The 20,762-nt window shown below is 26.0% G+C and overlaps 5 protein-coding genes across 11 annotated transcripts; 2 read left to right on the forward strand and 3 right to left on the reverse strand.

The window, feature by feature from the left end:
• The first annotated feature begins 282 nt into the window (after window positions 1-282).
• On the forward strand, window positions 283-6,117 carry LOC113550067 (dynamin-like 120 kDa protein, mitochondrial). Of its 2 annotated transcripts, XM_026951681.1 has the most exons (20): window positions 283-342; window positions 627-905; window positions 1,212-1,344; window positions 1,451-1,555; window positions 2,135-2,212; window positions 2,300-2,436; window positions 2,517-2,680; window positions 2,752-2,890; window positions 2,970-3,095; window positions 3,154-3,384; window positions 3,464-3,609; window positions 3,670-3,831; window positions 3,908-4,107; window positions 4,187-4,407; window positions 4,474-4,593; window positions 4,660-4,797; window positions 4,873-5,076; window positions 5,621-5,714; window positions 5,784-5,894; window positions 5,958-6,117. In XM_026951681.1, exons 2-20 carry the CDS (start codon window positions 639-641, stop codon window positions 6,020-6,022), a joined length of 2,841 nt encoding a protein of 946 aa, XP_026807482.1. In that variant the 5' UTR covers window positions 283-342; window positions 627-638; the 3' UTR covers window positions 6,023-6,117. The 2 variants fall into 2 exon arrangements, with proteins under 2 accessions (XP_026807482.1, XP_026807487.1); XM_026951686.1 differs by lacking the exon at window positions 1,451-1,555.
• A 1,703-nt stretch (window positions 6,118-7,820) lies between these two features.
• Window positions 7,821-10,738, reverse strand: LOC113560781 (zinc finger CCCH domain-containing protein 10-like). 6 transcript variants are annotated; one of them, XM_026966847.1, is made up of 4 exons: window positions 10,478-10,738; window positions 9,502-9,774; window positions 8,796-9,408; window positions 7,824-8,464 (listed from the first exon to the last, which is right to left on the reverse strand). In XM_026966847.1, the coding sequence occupies exons 2-4, from the start codon at window positions 9,770-9,772 to the stop codon at window positions 8,458-8,460; spliced, it is 891 nt and encodes a 296-aa protein (XP_026822648.1). In that variant the 5' UTR covers window positions 9,773-9,774; window positions 10,478-10,738; the 3' UTR covers window positions 7,824-8,457. The 6 variants fall into 6 exon arrangements, with proteins under 6 accessions (XP_026822649.1, XP_026822645.1, XP_026822648.1 ...); XM_026966846.1 differs by having other exon boundaries at window positions 9,472-9,774; XM_026966848.1 differs by having other exon boundaries at window positions 7,821-8,464; window positions 9,017-9,774.
• Window positions 10,739-11,065: 327 nt separating this feature from the next.
• Window positions 11,066-13,011, reverse strand: LOC113548621 (protein SCO1 homolog, mitochondrial). Its single transcript, XM_026949591.1, has 5 exons — window positions 12,708-13,011; window positions 12,364-12,559; window positions 11,730-11,927; window positions 11,436-11,644; window positions 11,066-11,355 (listed from the first exon to the last, which is right to left on the reverse strand). Exons 1-5 carry the CDS (start codon window positions 12,738-12,740, stop codon window positions 11,155-11,157), a joined length of 837 nt encoding a protein of 278 aa, XP_026805392.1. The 5' UTR covers window positions 12,741-13,011; the 3' UTR covers window positions 11,066-11,154.
• Window positions 13,012-14,705: 1,694 nt separating this feature from the next.
• LOC113561095 lies at window positions 14,706-18,621 on the reverse strand. The gene is made up of 6 exons (XM_026967314.1): window positions 18,462-18,621; window positions 18,271-18,396; window positions 17,432-17,473; window positions 16,588-16,635; window positions 15,781-15,904; window positions 14,706-14,867 (listed from the first exon to the last, which is right to left on the reverse strand). The coding sequence occupies exons 1-6, from the start codon at window positions 18,504-18,506 to the stop codon at window positions 14,827-14,829; spliced, it is 426 nt and encodes a 141-aa protein (XP_026823115.1). The 5' UTR covers window positions 18,507-18,621; the 3' UTR covers window positions 14,706-14,826.
• Window positions 18,622-18,703: 82 nt separating this feature from the next.
• Window positions 18,704-20,229, forward strand: LOC113561093 (prefoldin subunit 2). The gene is made up of 3 exons (XM_026967313.1): window positions 18,704-19,011; window positions 19,100-19,223; window positions 19,843-20,229. The coding sequence occupies exons 1-3, from the start codon at window positions 18,878-18,880 to the stop codon at window positions 20,026-20,028; spliced, it is 444 nt and encodes a 147-aa protein (XP_026823114.1). The 5' UTR covers window positions 18,704-18,877; the 3' UTR covers window positions 20,029-20,229.
• The last annotated feature ends 533 nt before the right edge of the window (window positions 20,230-20,762 follow it).

The following is a 20,762-nucleotide window of genomic DNA, read 5'->3' on the forward strand; positions in this document are numbered from 1 at the left end:
ATAATACATATGATATAGGTAATGATTATTATCGTGTTCATTTTAGTTACTAAATTGCCTCTAATAAACGTAGGAAATGCAACTTATTATGACTGGTACTAACCAATCTCTTATCAGTGGTATAGAAGTTAAATTTGCAGGAGTTATCTCATAGAGTTACTCTATGAGTTATCTTCACTAACATATTTTAATCGAAGTCTAAAATAATTATATTATTGCTAGCCACTAGCCAGTTGAAATTAAGAAATTAAGAAATAAGTAATAAGATTTTTTTTATTCAATATTAACTAAGAAAATAGTTTTTCATTGATTCTATTTTATACAATTAAAACAACTTAAGAGGTAACTAAATATTGTTTGTCGCCCTTTATGATATTTTATAATTTAAAAAAATAGCTGATAACCTTATTTAAACCTATTTTGAATTGTCTATCTAGTAGGTAGTATTTAATCTAAACGTTTGAAAATTAAACATTGTTAACATATATTTTGTTGTATTATTTAAAAAAAAGTCTATATTTTCTTAAACATTTAAAAATAAATTCAAATGTAAAGCTAGAAATTATTCAATTATTTAAACTGATGTGTTAAATAACTAAAATCTGAAATTTTTATTATATTTTCAGATTAATTTAATAATGGAGATATTGGCTTGTCGACGACCTGTTCTAGTGAGCATTTTAAAGAACCGAAAGCTCATAAAAAGGTGTAATACATACTCTCATATTCAACAAAGAAGTATGAGCAATATTATGCTGCGTAGAATGGACAGAAATCCATTATTTAAAATAAATAATCCACAGTTGTCAAGGCATTTTGCAATAATGCGTGTTTTAAATTCAGTTTTAAAATTACGATATTTAGTGATAGGCAGTGCTGTTGGTGGTGGTGTATCTGTTTCAAAGGTATTAAATACATAACTAAATTTATAATCACTAATTATGATCGTTGTTAATTAATTAATGGGGATGTGGCTTGCGCATACTGTCGCAGGTTTATACCTCAGTCATGGGTAGGCCTTTCTCCTTGGGCAAATGACTGTCTAGAGAGTGAGGTATTGCCACCTCCTTGTACAGAAGGCAACTAGAAATCATGCACAATTAAAACCTTTTCTAGTATATAACAGTCAAACCAACCTTACAGTTGTTACATCAAAAGAAAAAAAATGATGAGTTATTATTATAATTTGTAAATTGTATGTAATATTATAGAAATACCAAGAATGGAAAGATTCATTACCTGATCTTAGTTGGTTGGAAGATATTTTTCCCAACAATGATGTAGCCAATACTATTCAAACGTCATTGAAATCAATTATGGATACTGTGCAAAATATTGATTTTGGTAAGACTTTAAAACTGATAATGTTTTGTGGAAGAACTTAAATTTGTTAAAATCTGAGATAATTTAGTGTTAAGACTGTACAAACAGTTCATATTGTATGTTATAGACTCCTCAAAATCTAATGAAAAATTGGAAAAATTAAAGGTCTGGTTTGATTCTCATATTGACCAAGCATTTAAGGCTGCAGAAATTACTGAATCAAATGACCAATGTGAGTTTTTATCTACCAGAGAAAAACAAATAACCATCTTAATTTTCAATATGTTTAATAGTTTGTTAGTGTTGTGAAAAAAAATTGTACTTTATTCCCCTTGCTTTATTTATTTATTTTTAATAATTTTTTATACACAAGTATGCACTTGATCAAATTTAAAATCAAGTAACTACTAATTAATTAATAAATTTACCAGTATGAAGTTAAGTTACTTGTAATTTAATTTGAGCAAATGCAACATGTTCATTTTAGTTAACTTCAATTTGACATATTATAATTTTATTTTGTAACTTATTTAAGTTCTTCCATTTTCAGTTGTATTTTCTATTTATTTCATAAATTAGATTTTTTTTGAATATTATTTTATTTTTAAACAATTTCTTTTTAATACTTACCTAATTTACTGCACCTAATATTATATATATATATATATTTTTTAATCTAAATAATTTGTAATTATTTAATTGTGTCCATAAAAATTTAATCTTAGATTACATTTGGTATAGATTTTTTTTTTAAAAAACAAAAATAATAACATTTTTAAATGTACCATATCTTTATTTAATATTTGTATAGCTAAAATTGTTGAAGATATATCTCCCATTGTGACTAAAGCTGCAACACCAAACTCTAAAGATTATAAACAGAAATTGGGTTAGTATATGTTGTTGAAAGTACATATGAATTATCTAAATTACACATTATATTGTTTGTTCTAATTAATTATATTTTATATATTAGAAATATCTCAACAAGAACTTATAGAAATACAGTTGAGGTACCAAAAAGAATTGGAAAAACTGGAAAAGGAAAATAAAGAATTGCGAAAAATACTTTTACTTGCAAAAAATCATAAAATGAACATGAGGAAAGTTAAAGTAATTATCAAAAACAGTTCTGATTAGTTTTGAATCTTGTCTATATATATTTTCTAATGAATACTATTTTTATTGTTTAGAAATCATTAATAGATATGTACTCTGAACTACTTGATGAATTGAATGATTATGATTCAAATTACCAAACTCAAGACCATTTGCCTAGAGTTATTGTAATCGGTGATCAAAGTTCTGGAAAAACTTCGGTATTAGAAATGATAGCACAAGCAAGAATTTTTCCTAGGTAATATTTAACATATATAAAATTATTTTAATACAAAAATGATACATTGCTATTTTATTATATTTTTTTAGGGGTGCTGGAGAAATGATGACCAGAGCACCTGTTAAAGTAACTTTAAGCGAAGGTCCATATCATGTAGCACAATTTAAAGATAGTGCTAGAGAATTTGATTTAACTAAAGAATCTGAGTTAGCTGAACTAAGAAAAGAAGTAAGAAGTTTTTGTATAATTTATTATTTAATACCAATTATTAATTTTTGACCAATGTAATCCTAAACTTTAAAAAAAGGTAGAAGTAAGAATGAAGAACACTGTAAGCCGTGGAAATTCTGTGAGTAATGAAGTTATTTCTATGACGGTCCGTGGTCCTGGTCTTCAACGAATGGTGCTTGTCGATCTACCGGGCATCATTAGTGTTAGTTAGAATTGTCTCTATAAAACGATCAATTATTAATTTAAAATTTATTTATTAGAGTGTAACCCAAGGCATGGCACCTGACACGCGAGAATGTATTCGTCAGATGTCTACAGCATATATGTCTAATCCAAATGCAATCATTCTCTGTATTCAAGACGGATCTGTAGATGCAGAGAGAAGTAATGTCACAGATTTGGTATCCCAAATTGATCCACATGGTCGGCGTACTATTTTAGTTTTAACTAAAGTTGATTTAGCTGAAAAAAACATGGCCAATGCAGATCGTGTATGTGAATAGAATCTTTTTTTATCTGAATTATAACTAATTTTCAGTGTTCTTAATTAATTTACATATTATTTTTAAGGTTAATAAAATTCTTAGTGGTAGTCTATTTCCTATGAAAGCATTAGGATACTTTGCCGTTATAACTGGCAAAGGCAGTCAAAATGATAGTATTGAGAGTATAAAGGAATATGAAGAGAAGTTTTTTAGGAGTTCAAAGCTATTCAGGTAAAACTTATAATACTTTTGAAGAATTCATTGTTACTGTTTTTTGTTGTTTTCTTACAGAGATTCTATTGGTATTTCATCGCAATTGACAACGCGCAACTTGAGTATGGCTGTTTCTGATTGTTTTTGGAAAATGGTTCGCGAAACAGTGGAACAACAAGCTGATTCTTTTAAAGCGACTAGATACAATTTGGAAACAGAATGGAAAAATAATTTTCCAAGGTTTTTGACAAACTATTATAAATTTCTCAGAAACCAAAACTAAAAGTATGAATTGTTAACATTGACTTTACTTTAGGTATTTAGAACTTGACAGAGACGAATTATTTGAAAAAGCTCGGGGAGAAGTCTTAAATGAAGTGGTAAATCTTAGTCTTGTGTCTGTTAAGGATTGGGAAGAGAAACTTAATGCTGAACTGTGGAATGGCATATCTCACTATATAATTGAAAATGTCTATTTGCCTGCAGGTTATTCGGTGAATCAAACCAACAGTACCGGTAATAATCATAATAATAATAATAATAATAATAAAAAAACCATGAAATCTAAAACTTTATTTTTTATGTTATTATATAGCAAGCTTTAATACAATGGTTGATATTAAATTAAAGCAGTGGGCAGAGGAGCAATTACCCAGAAAATCAATTAATATAGGTTGGGTTGTGTTGAAAGACATGTTCAAAACTATGTTTGAAGAAAACCAAAACCAAAAACTTCAAGCATCTGATGAAATTTTAGAGAATTTAAAAACTGCTGTTATTGATGAAGCATTAACAAGGCACTCTTGGGAAGAGAAGGTAAAGTATTATTATTAATAGAAATTGCTAAAAAGATGAATGAGAAAATTTAAATATTTTTTATAGGCATTAGAAATGTTACGAGTTATTCAATTGAACACTTTGGAAGATAGATGTATAAAAGATAAACATAACTGGGATCAAGCTGCCCAATTTCTTACTAGTACCCTTGAACATAATTTAAAAGTAAACAATTTATTTCTTATTATTTTTGATGGTTTATAACAATGTCGTTTGATTTATTTTACATAGGTAACTGATAGTTCACTGAAAGAAATGGTTGGCCCTTCTAACTATGAGAAATGGTTTTACTGGCAAAGTTCTACAGCTGAGCAAACTAAAAGAAATAATATTAAATACGAACTGGAAAATTTATTGCATTCAAATCCCGTAATTAAATTTTTTTAAATTTTATATTATATTTGTAACTAAATTGTCATACTTATGCCACATTATTCTGTTTAGAACCATAGTAATTTATTAAGTAAAGATGAACAGATAACCATAAGTAACAATTTGAAACAAAAAAATGGAACACCTTATGAACTTGATGATATATGGCAAACGTGGTATTTAGTATATAGGCGTCATTATTTCAAAATAGCTCTAGAAAATGCACAAAATATTAAAAAACAATTTTACCACTATCAAGAATCAAATGGCTTACAGGTATTCATTTGAAACCTAAAATTATTTAAAATAAAAATAAAAACAAATTAATTAATGAAAATTAACCTCAATAATGTTATTGAATACAATACCACATGTAATGTATTTATCCATTTAGTGATTAAACTTTATTTTTTAATAGCGTAAATATATATCTAAAATTTTTATAAATAAACAGTCATACTATATCTGGAATGAGATTGTACCCTTGGTTGCAACCAGTTTTTGTCAGCAGTGGTCAAGTAATGCTTGTCCATAGCCTTTACCAAATTTACCATCTGACATCTGTAAGTCCGTTGTGTAGTGAAATCAGGAATTAGGATACAGTCTCTTTCTAGATAGATTATACTATTAAAAAATCAAAAAATTTAACTTTGATTTACTTATAGACTTAACCTAACAATATAACCACATTACACAAAAGTATTTCTCATTTACCTTGTATATTATATCCAGTTATGAAAAGAGTGATTTCACTCAAGATTTGTGACATATATATGTTTAAAACATAATATTTATATACTAAAAAATATTATTTATTTAGAATGAATATTATGATATTGAAATGTTTTGGAGAATAACACGTATGATCAAAGTAACTGCCAACGTCTTGAGACAACAAATTACCAACAGAGAATGTATATTTTTAAGTTTTAATTTACTTATCATAAAAAACTAAAATTAAAATGAGTTTTTTTTCACACTAGTGAGACGTTTACATAAAGAATTAAAAGAAGTTTTGGATGAGTACAGCCAGAATAATGAGATCAAATGCAAACTGTTGACAGGTCGCCGAGTAACTCTAGTTGAAGAACTTAGTGAGTTTATTAAGCTATTTTAAAGTCTAGAATATGTATTTTTATGAGCATTTTTTATTTTAGATAAAGTCAAACAAATTCAAGAAAAACTAGAAGATTTCATTCAAGCATTGAATAAAGAAAAATAATAATTTAACTTGATCATTAATTTATACATACTATTATGTTTCATTTAAGGGTTTTTAACATTTAATGTTGACTTAATATAATTCTGTTTTCAATTTTGTTGTATATTGTTTACTTTGTAAGTAGTTAGTAACATTTAAAATTATGATGTTATTATACTATAGTGATTTGTATAAAATTGGTTATTTTTTTGTAAATATATTCATATATATTTATTTAATAGTTGACTGATATACTGATAATTTCATAAAACATTCATTCCGTACTTTTTTGTACGTGTTTGTAAGTTTGTAATGCCAAAAATCCTCTATTAAATAATGTTATGTTAAAAGTATGATACAATTAGGTAGTAGATAATAAATAATTATTTAATGTAAAGATTTTTTTTTTTTTTTTAATGCAATTTCTTATAATACATTTATTATAGTTATGTATGATTAATATCAAATAGAATATTATAATAGGTTATAACAAACATATTGTTATTTTAGTTGTAACTATCAAACTTTTTGTGCTTTCCTTAAAGTATCTTAGTGTTGACAGACTTAAGAAAATAAATGGCTTTAAACTGGTATATTAATATATGATGTTGGAAAACCTTGGTATCAATGAGATTTAAAACCATACCTGTATATTATATTGTTTCCATCTTAAAGATATTTTTACCTTTCAGTTTTGATAATATAAGTTTACTATTAAAGCTAACAACATAAAATGAATCCTACTGAACACAAATTTTTCCTGTTGTATATATGTAAGAGTAAGATGGTGACAATAAACATGTACAAAGACCTCTTAACAATTATTTTTTGCAAAACCAACGACACATGATTGTCTTTTAATTGTTTTGATTTATAAAGAAAGTTAGGTTTTACAAACAAAAAATCCTAAAAATAAATTAATTTATCTTTTTATTATATTTGTTTTGCCCGTAAATTATGACTAGGTTGGACTCAAAGGTTTACTGTGCATTCCCTTCTGATTACAGTCATACCTCACTAGATGCCTTTAAATAATTGTGTTTGAAATATTTATTCATGTTGAAAGAGTATAAAATATTTGATTCTCAGCATTTCCTTTGGATCAGTAACAGACGTCTTCTTAGAACTTGTTGTTGTATAGGGAATTAAGCTTTTATCAGTTAGTGCATTATTTAGATTTGAAGAATATTAAATAATTAATATGCCAAGTGGCATGTATATTTCAAACAATATTGTAACTTGTAACATACATGAAAACTAGATTATTATTTTTTGTGAAATACATAGGATAATATAGAGCATTTTAAATATCTCCAACTCGTTATAGAAAAAAGTTTTTTAAAAATTGCACTAAATCAATTGAAGAAATAAATAGTGTTAAGTTTATTATACATAAATAATAAAGCTAAACATTAATTACATATCCATGTTTACATGTTACATACATATATATATATTTTTTTTAATGCACTGAAGACATTCTAATGATTTAAATATAATCTATAAAATTTTACTATAACATAAATTAAAAGACTAGTTACATTTATAACTTACTTAATGAATTTAAATATAAATAGTAAGAAATACAAATAAATTGAATTTAAATTATATATTTTTGAATATGAACATAATGAATTAGTAGCAAAATTAATGATTTACATTTGAAAATAGCAAGTGACTGCTTAATTAAAAATTAAAATTGTACACAACTCACAAAGTTGTTATGCCAATTATAATATTTATTATTATTATTAAAAACACTGACATAATGACATATACAACTAATTATCAATCTAAAAGTGATAGTTTTAGAATATATCCGTTCAAAATTGTATAAATTAATTTAATATTGTATTACTCAAATGTGGAAACTTTTATAATACTACACCTTATCAATTAATATAGTAATCAAATAGTTAATTGCTTACTTATATGATAAGTAAAATTCTTTTGAAAAATAAATATAAATTAAGAGGCAACAAAGGTGAAAAATACAAGTTAGTTAAATAAATTTTTGTTTTCTACTAAATACTTTATTTACATTACCAATGTATTGTATTCAATGATTGATTTTCAAGGACCTTCACCGTAATATAAACAAACAATATATTATGATAAGAAATAAATGGTGTTACTTAACTAAAATTTTTATAAATATCAAATTTATACAAATTATTAGCAATTAAAATAGTGTTATTAATCAGAACACAAATGTTGATGTTTATAATCAAATGGCTTAAGAATATGAAACATTAAACTAGAATGAAATAAATTATATTTTTATTAAATTTATACATTTTACAATTAAAAGAAATTTATCTTTCCAACATCAAAAATATTATGGTACTCAAATTGTAAAAAAAGTATTCCTTACATTCTATTATTGTAACACAGATTGTACATTCTTTGTTTTGTTAATGTCAAATTCTTATTAGCAATGTTTCCATTTTCTCTGTTCATAAACTGAAACAATCCAAACACAAACATTTTAATTGAAATGATAAAAATAATATTGAATACAAGTCAGTCCATTTCATCTAGGCAGTTATCGACTGCCATGCCCACGCCCCTGCCAAGATGAAACAGATCCTAAATAAATGCCGCACATAAAATCCCTCGAGTTTGCACCAAAAGGGTGAATTATTCAATTGTTCAGACTAGAAGACATAATACAAACTAATATTAAACATAAAATAATGGAAGTTTAAACATGCTAATAATGTCATGTAAACATAATAAAAGCAAATCGAGATTTTTGAGAATAAAAAAAAATTAATGGTAGGAACATACCTACGGTTGGATATAGTGTTGGGCCGATGTCGATCTGCCAATAGGATAAGAAACCAAAGGCTGCGAGTTAGTTGGCTGCGGCAGGGGCGGCGGGCCAGATCCAGATACAACAGGTGGTATCTGAATTGGAGCCATGGAGACGGTAGCTATGGACACGGGTGTGCCGGCCGCAGCCACCGCCGCCAAGCTGACTGGGACTGTGGTCACGGTGCGTATAGCGCTCACCATTTGCTGGGTGCTGCGTAGGGGCGCTTGTTCATTTATGCGCAGCTGTGCGTTTTGCTCCAACAAGAATTCATTAGTCGCTTGCAATTCCTCATTGCGCTTTTTCAACTCAGCCACACGCTTGCGCAACATTTCCACCTCATCTTGCAACAGCCAATACGGCTGTTGATGCACAGGCCCAGGTGGCGCGGAAAAGTCCATGTCGCGATTGGGGAATGGGCGCCCTAGCGGCATTCTGTTGTCAAATTCGTAGCGCCTACGCTTGGGATCGGGCTCTTCATCAAAATCAAAGCGTCTGCGGAACAACTCATTACCGAAGTTAGGTGGCATCGCTGGCTGGGGTGAATTGAAAGGACCATTTGGACCTCTAACAGGTACATCAAGTGGTTGATCTACATGACGAAATTTACAATGAGCTTGGCTACGATGGCAATTGCCTTTTAAATAATCTTTACAAATAGGTATATCATCAGAAGGAGGCGCACCAGTTATTTCAATTGTTCTCAACACTTCTGGTGCCATGCGTCCGGTCCGATTATAATATTCCTCATCCTCACGAGAACAATGAATGAACCGGCAGTCGTGTCGACTACACTTGCCATTTTGAAAGTCATGGCAAAATACATATTTGCGCTTATCCTCTTCGACAGGAGGATGAAAAAATTTGCAAGATTTGCCTCTATTGCACACATTTCGCATGAAATCACGACATACATTGTCATTTGTTTCTGATTCCTGATCCTTTTTCCCCTTCATCCCTGCGATTTCAGACTATTATACAAATTTGTATGCACTTAGCATTTCAAAATCTAAAATTTGGTGTATACAGTATATAATATATAATATACCTATTTAATTTAATTATATTATTTAAAGAATATTGTTTTAATGACAATTGTTATTAATTTAGTCTAATTAATATTGTTAGACAATTATGGAAACAAAGTTTTTGAAGTTTAAATATTTCATATTATGGTCTAAGAAATAGGTAAATCTTAAATAATTAATCAAATTTATTAAATTATTTTTGAATGTTGTCAATGAAAGAAAGTGAAAACCTTGCACATGTTTGCAAGCACTATTATACCAATTACCTACCCAACTTCAGTAAATCATTGCCAAATAATAATTATTAACACAGTTAATAGATATAATATATACTCGCTGCGTAAATATTCAATTAATCGGCGCAAATTACGCGCGACGCCAATGGAAAATTCGATGGCCGGGTAAAGCGCATGCGACGTTGGCAGTTCATAAAAACTAAAATTTGATTGTGAATATACAATTGAACGACCGGCGTTGGACAGTTGTAAGTATCGCCAAAATGTCCACTAAAACTAAAGACGAGGTCTCTGGCAATTGAGGCGGCTTAGCGCAAAATGTCGTTAATAACTATAAGGGCAAGTCATTGTACATAATGATAATATTGGTATATTGTAATAATTGTCAATACTTTACCTTAAGAAGATTATTTTTACAAAAATTAAATCAAAACTCCAATTAATTATAGGATTGTACGAACACTACGATAACTGTACTTAGACCAACTTTATTCTTTTTTTTTTATATTATAAAAAACGGTGAAATTAATGTATAGGTTTAAGTTGTTATGGTTAACTCGAACACCAAAACTTAAATGTTTATTCGATTAGTGTTTTAACAATACAATAACAAGACTAGAATACTATAGGTACCACTTTTCGTAATAAAATATTAAAATCAAAATGGAAAAATAATCAATGACCTTTGGGGCGTGGCTTAGTTAGATGTAAACATTTGGAGTTTTTGTTCCAGGCAGTCCTGGAGGAAAAACGAATTTTTTTTTAATCCGTTCAAAATATACTAGTTTAATTAGTAAGAAATAGAAAAGTTTATGGTATATATTTTCTATGTCTATGGCTTATAGTTTGTAGGACTCAACATTGTCGATTCTAGACTCTTTGGGTCTGGACTTCCATGGGTAAAACCGTATAGGATATGTCATGAAAATGAAGTGATTGTAGGACTGAAAAAATAAAATATTAAAGCCAATACTTTTTTTAAATTTATGTATTTATTAAAAATTATTGTAACAATTAACAGCAACTGAAGATAGACTAAATGTAAAAAAAATTTGATTGCATTTGCATATACGTTTAAGATGTAGCAATTTTTTTTCCACTAAATGAGTTTATCTTTTCTAAAGTGCTGCTCAATAATGAACCTTTTTCTTGTTTGAATTTAAACATGTGTAATAAAATGTGTTCAACTATTTCAGGGGCAGTTTTATTTTGTCCGAAATAATCTATAAATTCACCTTCTGGATTGACCAAGTACATAATGATTGTATGATCCACCTGAAATTATAAATAAAAATATAAATAAGCAACTAATTCTAAAAGTATAATAATTATTTATAATTTGGTCACAAACTCACAATATAATCATTATCAACATCTTTCTTTCCAGGGCTATAATAAACTCTATATCTTTTACACACTTGCTGAATTTGATCTGATGTACCACTTAAACCAATGAATTTTGGAGAAAATTCCTTTATGTATTTATCTACTATTTGAGGAGTATCTCTGTCTGGATCTACAGTTATGAAAATACCTTGAATGCCTGTGTTCATGTCTTCTTTTTCTAAAAAAATTGCAATGATATGATATGATTATTACCACATGACAAAGTTATCATCAAACTATATTTAATTTTATTATATAGTTACCGAGATTATCTACAACTAACGCCATTTTTTCTAATTCATCAGGACATATATCTGGACAATGACTGAACCCAAAATAGATGAGCATCCATTTCCCCAAAAATTGTTCACTTTTTACAATATTGTTGGATCCATCAAGTAATTCAAATGGACCTCCAATTTGTGCTTTTCCTAGCTGACGTTTTCTTTCTCGTCTTTGTTCTGAAAATAAAACATTTTTTTTTTTTTTTAAATTTATTTTAGTCATAAATAGCTAATATAATATTAAATAATGATAAGATGTTAACTTTATCATTAAATAATTTAATGTATATATTTTTAATTTATTTAATAGAGATACAGGTAGGTAGCTCAATAGTAAATAATTACAAAAATAATATAATAAATGCATGTAACTACCTCTTACATCAAAAAGACTATGAGAAAAAAGAAATATAAAATATTTAGTTATATAAAAATATAACATAACTACAACCAAGAATATTTAAATTAATGTAATGTTTACTGTACATTAATATTTATGTAAGGTTTTCAAAATTTTGAAATAAAATATTGATTAAAAATAATACATAGGTAATTATAATCAAAACAGAAGTTATTTAATTAGGTATCTAACTTAAAAATTATCAACACTTACTCTCTTCTTGTTCTTCTTTAAGATATAACAAGTATGTGACCATACCCGCTCCTAAAATACCAGTAATTCCTACAGTTTTCCACGTAATTGGACTATCCTTTCCAAATATTGTTTTATTACGTTTTGGAAATTCATGTTTATTTGGTCCTCCTGACACATTACTAAAGTTGAATTTTGAAATTTGATTAATTTGGAACTATAAAAAAAAAATTACATTTAGGTTTATATTTTAAAAACATAATTATTTAATTAAAATCAGTCAGTGTTTATAACAATATCTATAATCTATGGAAAATGGCATACTAAAATAAAAAAAAAAGTGAATAATAAAATAGATATTTTACTCGTTGAAAAATTCTTCTGGAACAAAATGTCATGACTATTAGAAATTTTTAAAAACCACTAAATAAATGTTGTTAACACTTTTTTAAATACTTCGATTAAATGTTATCTTTATATGTATGGTTTTAAACTTCGCAAAAAACTGGTATTTGCACACTTGAAGAATAATTTTATCTGATACGTTTTTCGAATGGATGTAGTAAAATTATGACGTATGAGGAGTCAAAAATAAAATTTATGCTTAAGGTTAGAGAACTTTTTTTCCACGAACAATAAAATGATGTTATATATTATTAAATAATTATTATACTTAAATTTTTTTTTATCATAAATCTTTATTTCTTTTTGGACAAGACGTGTTATCACTGAAAGATCCACCAGTGAATTTTACCAGTATCTTATGATAAGTTTTGATAACAGATCTATGATAATAATAAAATTATGATCATGTATCATAATACAATATCATGTATCAGAGTGCGGATTCCTATGCAATTGCATATTTTTTTCCTTTCAATAATTAATATTTTTATTAGTTATCTCCACAAATCATCATAATTTAAAATGAATGGTGACATTTTTTTTGCATATTTCTGCATATTTAAATGTTAATCCATATGTTGGCAAAATTCAAAATTAATTGCATATCGAAGCGAAAATTTAAAAAAAATGTATATAAAATAAATATTTATTTATAATATAAATAATCGATTACGACGTAAACTTAATCGCTCTTGCTAAGACTCTAATAATAATATTATCTTGGGCATCTCATAGGCTTTTAATTTTTAAGCGAGTTACGAGTATTTTAAAGTTTTAATATTTAACAAAACTCGTTTACATAAAAATTATCGACGATTGCTCGTTTCATGGATAAACACATTAGTTTAGGAAAATTGTACGTAAACATTTCGGCAGTGTAGTGGTATATGCCATATAAACGTTAATTATCAATATTGTTTGCTGTAGCACTTAGCAGACCAGATACAAAAATCAGTCAATGTGATATTACCACATTATTGTGCATTACAAACGAACAAAATATTATATGAAAATGTATAGAAAAAAATTGATTTAAATTTTCAGGTTTGGTCATTGTTAATGATCAGGCAAAATATCGTAGTTTTTAGTTTGTACGTATCTACTAAGCAGAGCTTTTGCAATAATGCAAAATCCAAGTTTAGTTTCATTTAGAATAGTAAGAATTCATCTTTATAATAAAAGTTATGGATAGTACTTTATCAAAATTTTAATCCTTTAAATTAGTCCATGTCAATAGGTATACTTACTGGATAATTGGTTTTAACATTTTTTAATAACAGTTTATTGTTATTTTTGATCTTAAATTTAATATTTTGAATTAATCATTATTTTAGTTTATATACACAGGCCCGAATTTTTAAGCAACCATTAAACATCAAATATATTAATTGGATACCTAGATATACCTAATTTATAAATTGTATTAATTTTAAATTTAACTTAAAGAAAAACTTATAAACCTTATCTATATTTCATACTATGCTTTTTCCTCTTTTCATATCTGCTTACTGCTATTGATACTAGAAGGATCAGTTGGCTGAGTTAACTGGTGGTTAACAATTCCAGTGGGTGTCCAGTCTAATAATTATGACTAACATAGTCAATAGTCATATAGTTACAATCTTTATGAAGGCTTCTTCTATGCCTCATACTCTACTAAACTCTATTTCTCCTGTATCTTCTATACTAAGCTCATTTAATATGATAATTTAGTTTAGTTTTCTAGGTAGATTCAGATAAGCACCATATAATGTATAAACTAAAAATTGTTTAGATAAAAAATGACGCTGGATAGTATAACTTTAATAGTATAATGATTGTAATATCAAAATCATAAAAGTTTTGTTCATAAAATAAATATAGTTTAGACAATATAAATCCAATAGATTTTATATAATAAGACAAAATTATTTACTTACATAATTTTAAATTGTACAAAACTATATATTGATTCAATAAGGTACAATGTACAAAATAATAATTAACATGTTATGCAAGCAAAACATGATTTCAATTTTTTACACATTCATTAAATCATTAGGAATTTATAAATGATTGATCCATGTGACCATGCAAACATCAATTTTCAGAATTATTTTGTTTCATTCCAAGATAATATCCTAAAATATATTTCAATAACAAACATAAATAAATAATAATTTAACATAGGTAGTAGATACATGGTAAATATTTGAATATAATATACATATTAAGTATTTTTAATACTATTTGCCTATTTATCAAGGATGGCCATTGGGAAAATCGTTTTAAATGAGAAATCAATATTTATGAATACAATTTAAAAATTCTTTATAATATATCTGAAAGTAAATAAAAAAAATAAAAAAAATGATTTTCTGGAATATAATAGAATAGAATAAATTTATTTTTAGATTAGCTTTATATATATTTTAAAGAAAAAATTAATTTTTTAGAAAGGTAGCAAAATGCTCAATTATACAGTGAAAATGAAATACTAATCTATTAATCTAACTGTTTCAAAAATTTTAAATTTTGATATTAAATATCTTGTAAACATGTGTTGATCCATTAAATGTATACATTATTTCAAGAAGTTTTAACTTTTTAATGAAAACATGATTTTTATCGTTATTATTGTGAATATATAATATTTATATATATTATTAATAATATAATTATTATTATTATTGTTAAGTGAAATTATGTTTTAGAATAACTAATATTGTTGATTTTGATGAATGTATTGATTTGAAATGAAATGGATTGATTTACTACTTTGAAATATGAAAATTAAAGTTTAAGCTGTCATTCAGTAAAGTAAAAACTTCAAAAATGGTAGCAATAACAAATTAAAAAAATATATATTTAATAATGAGTGTATAGTATACACTGCTTAAGTACTTAAATGGATTACCTAAAAATTTACCTTATTTTTGTATGATAGTAAATAATAATACTTTATTATTTTTATCAATAACTTAATTATTATATTATAAGAAAATGAAAAATAGAGAAGTAACACTAATAATAACTAATAATTAATTAACAAACCAGTATGAAATCCACTCATATAATATGACATAAGCATTGATGTGAGAGCTTCCCTTTCAGTTTTAGGTAAATTTTTTATACTATCCGGTGGTGGTGGTGGCGGTGGAAAAAGGACTTCTGCACCCTTAAAACAAATAAATACATTTAAGTCACTCATTACTTATTACTAGAGCCTGGATATTAATGCAAATTTAATCTTTTTTTGGCTCATCTTAAACAATGCTTTCCAAGTACATAATTTGTTTTGTGTAATGGGTGCTTCAAAGCTGACATTTTTTATCATTATTGGGTCATTTTGTCGGTTTTAATGCATATTTGTTCAATATACTATACAAATTTAGCTTATTTAAAATAATATCTAAAGAAAAATTGTGTTCTTGATATTTAAGTTTGTTTTTGTTTAATAGATTTATTGGGTAGATGTATATTTAAAATGAATAATACTACCCCAAAATATATGCATGTCAACATCATCACCGAACCATATCAATTTTTCAAATTTCAGTTTTTTTTAATAAAATAATAATTATACCTTATTTATAAATTGCTAGAGTATAAAAAAAATAAATGGAATTTTGGCTATTTTTAGAGAACTCTTGTATGGTTTTTAAGGGCTATTTAATCCAGGCCCTATTTATTACATAATACTATTAGTTATGATTTATCACATGTTTACATTTTTTTTTTTTTCAAAACAAATTATAAGACATAAATTGAGAGCAATGTTCTGTAGTTTACTAGCTTAACTAGAAAAAATGGGAATAATTTTAACTTTTAAAAGGATTTAAAATCTTAAATATAGCATACCTCATATTTATTTGTTGATTCAGTTTGATAATTTTTGTTAGCATTAGTCTGGAAAAGTTAAAATAATAATAGTATAAAATCGACAAAGCAAGATTATCTTAAAAACTTAAAACAAGAATTAACTTATTAACAATTCTAGCCATAACCAGTTGAAAAGTTTGATGTTCCCTACAGTAAGGAAATTAGTATTCACACTGTTCTATTTAGCTGCAGAGTTTAATGTTTCAGTGCAGAAACATAATTTATATTATACAAAAAAAGTTTAAAAAAACATCCAAATCCTTATTTGGGATGTGGCTGATAACTTACTAAAAGAGGGAAAAAATTACTACTAAAAGTGGTAATCAATATGGGATAATCCGATGATCAAAATATAGTAAATAAAGGTCTTGTCCAATTACCTAGATTGGATTTGATCTACATAATTACCCTAATAATAGGCTACTCTAAATAGATTTTGAACAAATCAAGGTAGATTTGCAGAATTTTTTAAGAAATGGAAAATAAGATTTGGAATAATGTCGTTGTGAAGCTGATAGATAAGTAGCGTCTCACATCATTGTGGAATGCAGTTTAAATTTATTCAAAAGGAGCTTGCAAGATATCTTCATAACTTAAATGTACAATTGGTCACATGGCTCAAAACACTATGAATGCAAAAATCATTATATATGATGATAGTTCTTATTTTCACAATATAATAGCAGTAAATTCTATCAAATTGTATTTAATTTAATCATATAACCTATGAGTATTATTGTATTTAAGATTGTTGTTTGCTATATTATGTGTGTTAAGCCATTTGAATATATAATTACACTGTAAAAAAAATGAATTAACTTACTTTTTTCTTGGGTTTGGTTTTTACACTAGATTCACAGCTTTCCTAAATTAATTATCAAGACATTAAGTAATTAAATAATAAAATACAATCTAACATATTGTTTATTAATAGAATCAAGTTAAATACTGAATCTGCAATTTTTTTCAAGAATCGTTATAAACTAATAATATATATTATACCATCATAATATGATATATTATAGTTTTAAAATAACTTAATTCAAAATATAGAGACAAATTTACTCATTGCAATATAAATGAGTTGTTAAATTTGTTCTTTAGTTAATTATGAAATAAATAAAGTTTAATTTAGATTTATATATTTTTGAGATAATTATAACACAAGAAAAAAAGTAACTTGGTATAACTATCAACGAATCACATACATTTGAATTTTGGAGTTTGCAAATTTTAAGTATAAAGTTCTATCTTTGTCTAAGTAATGCATAATGTAGTAAATTTTATATGCCGAATAAAACATTTAACTTGTTACTTTTTAATGATTGACTAATGCATCATATATATATTTTATATTTTCATTTTTATTTACTTATGTTTGAAACATATTTTAAAATTAAACACAAAGATAACATCATTGAGGTTATAGATATTTTTAACTTTTAATAATTGATTCATAATTTGAATAAATAAATTCATTTAAATATTAAAAATAATAGAGTAAAATGGTTTATACTGAACATAAAATATCTTAAAGATCTGTAAAAAAGAGACAACAGTAACTCAGAGCATGATGATATATATAAACAAATTAAAAATATTATATATTAATAGTATTTCATATTAGTATATATATTAATATATTCAAATACGAATAATTACTTTGTCGTTTAAACTTAGCTCAGACATTGAATCAATAGGAGGTAGTTTCGCTTTGGCCTTTTTTTTCACTTTTTCATATTGTTTGTCATAACTATTGATGAGATCTGAATCATCAACATCGTCAACCTATAAAAATCTCAGAAATAAAAATTACAATCACTACACAGTATTTATGCTTTCAATCCACTTACGGAATTTCTGTTAAATATTTGAGTATTATATTGGGTATCAGACATGATTTATGGCACGCAAATGCATGAAAATATAAATATATTTAATATCTGGATGAAAATACTGTAAACGATATTATACTTTACTACTATCAACCGGCAGTGATGTGCTGATAATATCAAGTGAACTTATGCGGTAACAATATGGTAGCAGCATAACCTACAAATAATTGATAAAGTTTTGGTTAAGTGAAGTATATTGTACCCACGGTCTTGGATTATTGTACCTAATTTAGTAATTTACTTGTTTGAACGGCTACTTTTGCTGTTCTGCTCTGTAGTCTACTATAATTGAGTATTGTTGAGTAAACTTTGATCCGTATTAGTGTTTATGTTATACTAAGAAAATAAATAGTTTTATACATTAATCTTTGAAAATGGAAAAACTAGTCAAAGTTAAGAAACCTACAGAAGAGGAATTGATTCATAATACTTTTAATGCCTTACGAACAGAACAACGACAACTTGCTACAAAATTATCAGAAATCGAGCTCGATCTAAATGAACATAGGTTTGTCCATTTATTATAGCATAATATTTTACTTATTTTAATAATATCTATTGGTTATAAATGTTAATATCTCTTAATTTCGTTTTAGTATTGTTATTGACACTCTAAACAAGTTGGACGAAGAAAGAAAATGTTTCAGACTGATAGGCGGAGTGTTAGTTGAAAGAAAGATTTGTGATGTTCTACCTACACTAATTAAAAATAGAGGAGAAGTTAGTTTTACCTATTCATAAAGTTCTAGTTATATATTTTCAATTGTTAACATTTTTCATTATTAATTTTAAAAAAATAATTTGTATGAACCCGGACCTACAATAACTTAATAATTTAAATGTTTTTTGAGGAGCCATTTAAGTATTTTATTATAATTTCCTTATATCTTAAAACAAATTGTATTAATCTAAAGAAAATTAATTTTCATCATTAAATATGAGTATTTGATGAATTATAATCCTTAATTATAAAAAATGTATGATAGAATTTGTTAGTATAAACACTTTCAACTTGTTTTTAATAACTCTTGCTTCTTTACTTCATTATATACCGTATTATTTTTTATTTTAACTAGCTTATGTTATAAACATAATCATATTATTGTAAAATTTAGTAAAAGATGAAGGCTATTTTTAAACTATTGCGTACATTTTTTATTTTTTGAGAAAATATGCTTGTTTATATTTTTAGTTCAATTTTTATAAATTTTTTATTAAAACTTTAAGTTAAATGTAAACAATATGTAATTAACTAAAATGATCAGTAATTAATCAATTATTTACTAAATCTCATAATTTAATATTTGTGATAACTATTAATTGAATTAATTTGTTTTAGATGGGTAAAATTGTGAAAACATTGAATGAACAATTAACTAAAAAAGGAATTGAAATCAATGATTTCAAGAATAAACATAACATACAAGTTAGAGGTGGAATTACCCCGATATCAGAGGAGGTTGAAAGTCAAAGCGTTGAAAAAAAAACTGATCATGGTGGCTCAGTAATTGTTAATAATGTTTAATTTTACTATAATGTTTTAATGCGCTTCTTATTTTACATATAATTACTTTCGGGTTATGTATTGTAAATTATATTGCCTTATTTAACACTCAAAATACTCAAATTAATTTTTAAGTGAAAAAAATATGAAAGGTCCCCTAATTTTTATTTATTCATTTTTGTACTAATTAAGTTAATTAATAAATGTTAACATTTTAACTAGTTCAGTTTTTGAATATTGTATTATAGGTAATTTTCTTTTTAGAATATGGGATGGAATATTGTACAATGTAGAAGCACATTTATCTTCATTAATCATACAATGTTAATATTTAAACATAATCAAAATATTTTTATATAAATATATTGCTTTAGATTTAATATTAATTACTTATCGTTTCTTTTTAAGAGGGATACATATTTCTGCTTAGAGCAGACAAGACTTAATAATGATGGAAATAAATATATTTAGAGTTAGTTTCAAAATAATTATTTAATAATCGATTATTGAATATTATATTATCATATGTTGTGTATAATATATACAGTATACATTATGTTTTACTTGTATGCGAATTATATTCAGCCCCTCTTTGAAAAGGTAAAGTTTGTGCTTTGGGGAGTCAAAAGTAAAAAATATCCAGTAATATTAAATGTTTCAGGAAAAACCCTAAAAAAAGTAACCGGAAAACGGACATTTTTACGTATAACTAGTTATTGACAAAATCGACAAAATTTTATTTTGCTGTAACTCAA

Source organism: Rhopalosiphum maidis, chromosome 4 (assembly GCF_003676215.2).
Source record: "Rhopalosiphum maidis isolate BTI-1 chromosome 4, ASM367621v3, whole genome shotgun sequence".
Classification (NCBI taxonomy): domain Eukaryota; kingdom Metazoa; phylum Arthropoda; class Insecta; order Hemiptera; family Aphididae; genus Rhopalosiphum; species Rhopalosiphum maidis.

Coding starts and splice junctions, on each gene's coding strand:
- LOC113550067 (XM_026951681.1), top strand. CDS start 639: ATGGAGATATTGGCTTGTCGACGACCTGTTCTAGTGAGCATTTTAAAG. Junction 3,096..3,153: donor ATCTACCGGGCATCATTAGT/GTTAGTTAGAAT, acceptor TTTATTTATTAG/AGTGTAACCCAAGGCATGGC. Junction 3,832..3,907: donor TGGAAAAATAATTTTCCAAG/GTTTTTGACAAA, acceptor ACTTTACTTTAG/GTATTTAGAACTTGACAGAG.
- LOC113560781 (XM_026966844.1), bottom strand. CDS start 9,772: ATGAAGGGGAAAAAGGATCAGGAATCAGAAACAAATGACAATGTATGT.
- LOC113548621 (XM_026949591.1), bottom strand. CDS start 12,740: ATGACATTTTGTTCCAGAAGAATTTTTCAACGA. Junction 12,560..12,707: donor CCAGAAGAATTTTTCAACGA/GTAAAATATCTA, acceptor TTTTTTTTATAG/TTCCAAATTAATCAAATTTC. Junction 11,645..11,729: donor GTTAGTTGTAGATAATCTCG/GTAACTATATAA, acceptor CAATTTTTTTAG/AAAAAGAAGACATGAACACA.
- LOC113561095 (XM_026967314.1), bottom strand. CDS start 18,506: ATGTCTGATACCCAATATAATACTCAAATATTTAACAGAAATTCC. Junction 17,474..18,270: donor AGCTAAGTTTAAACGACAAA/GTAATTATTCGT, acceptor TAATTAATTTAG/GAAAGCTGTGAATCTAGTGT. Junction 15,905..16,587: donor AATCAACAAATAAATATGAG/GTATGCTATATT, acceptor ATTTGTTTTAAG/GGTGCAGAAGTCCTTTTTCC.
- LOC113561093 (XM_026967313.1), top strand. CDS start 18,878: ATGGAAAAACTAGTCAAAGTTAAGAAACCTACAGAAGAGGAATTGATT. Junction 19,012..19,099: donor CTCGATCTAAATGAACATAG/GTTTGTCCATTT, acceptor ATTTCGTTTTAG/TATTGTTATTGACACTCTAA. Junction 19,224..19,842: donor TAATTAAAAATAGAGGAGAA/GTTAGTTTTACC, acceptor AATTTGTTTTAG/ATGGGTAAAATTGTGAAAAC.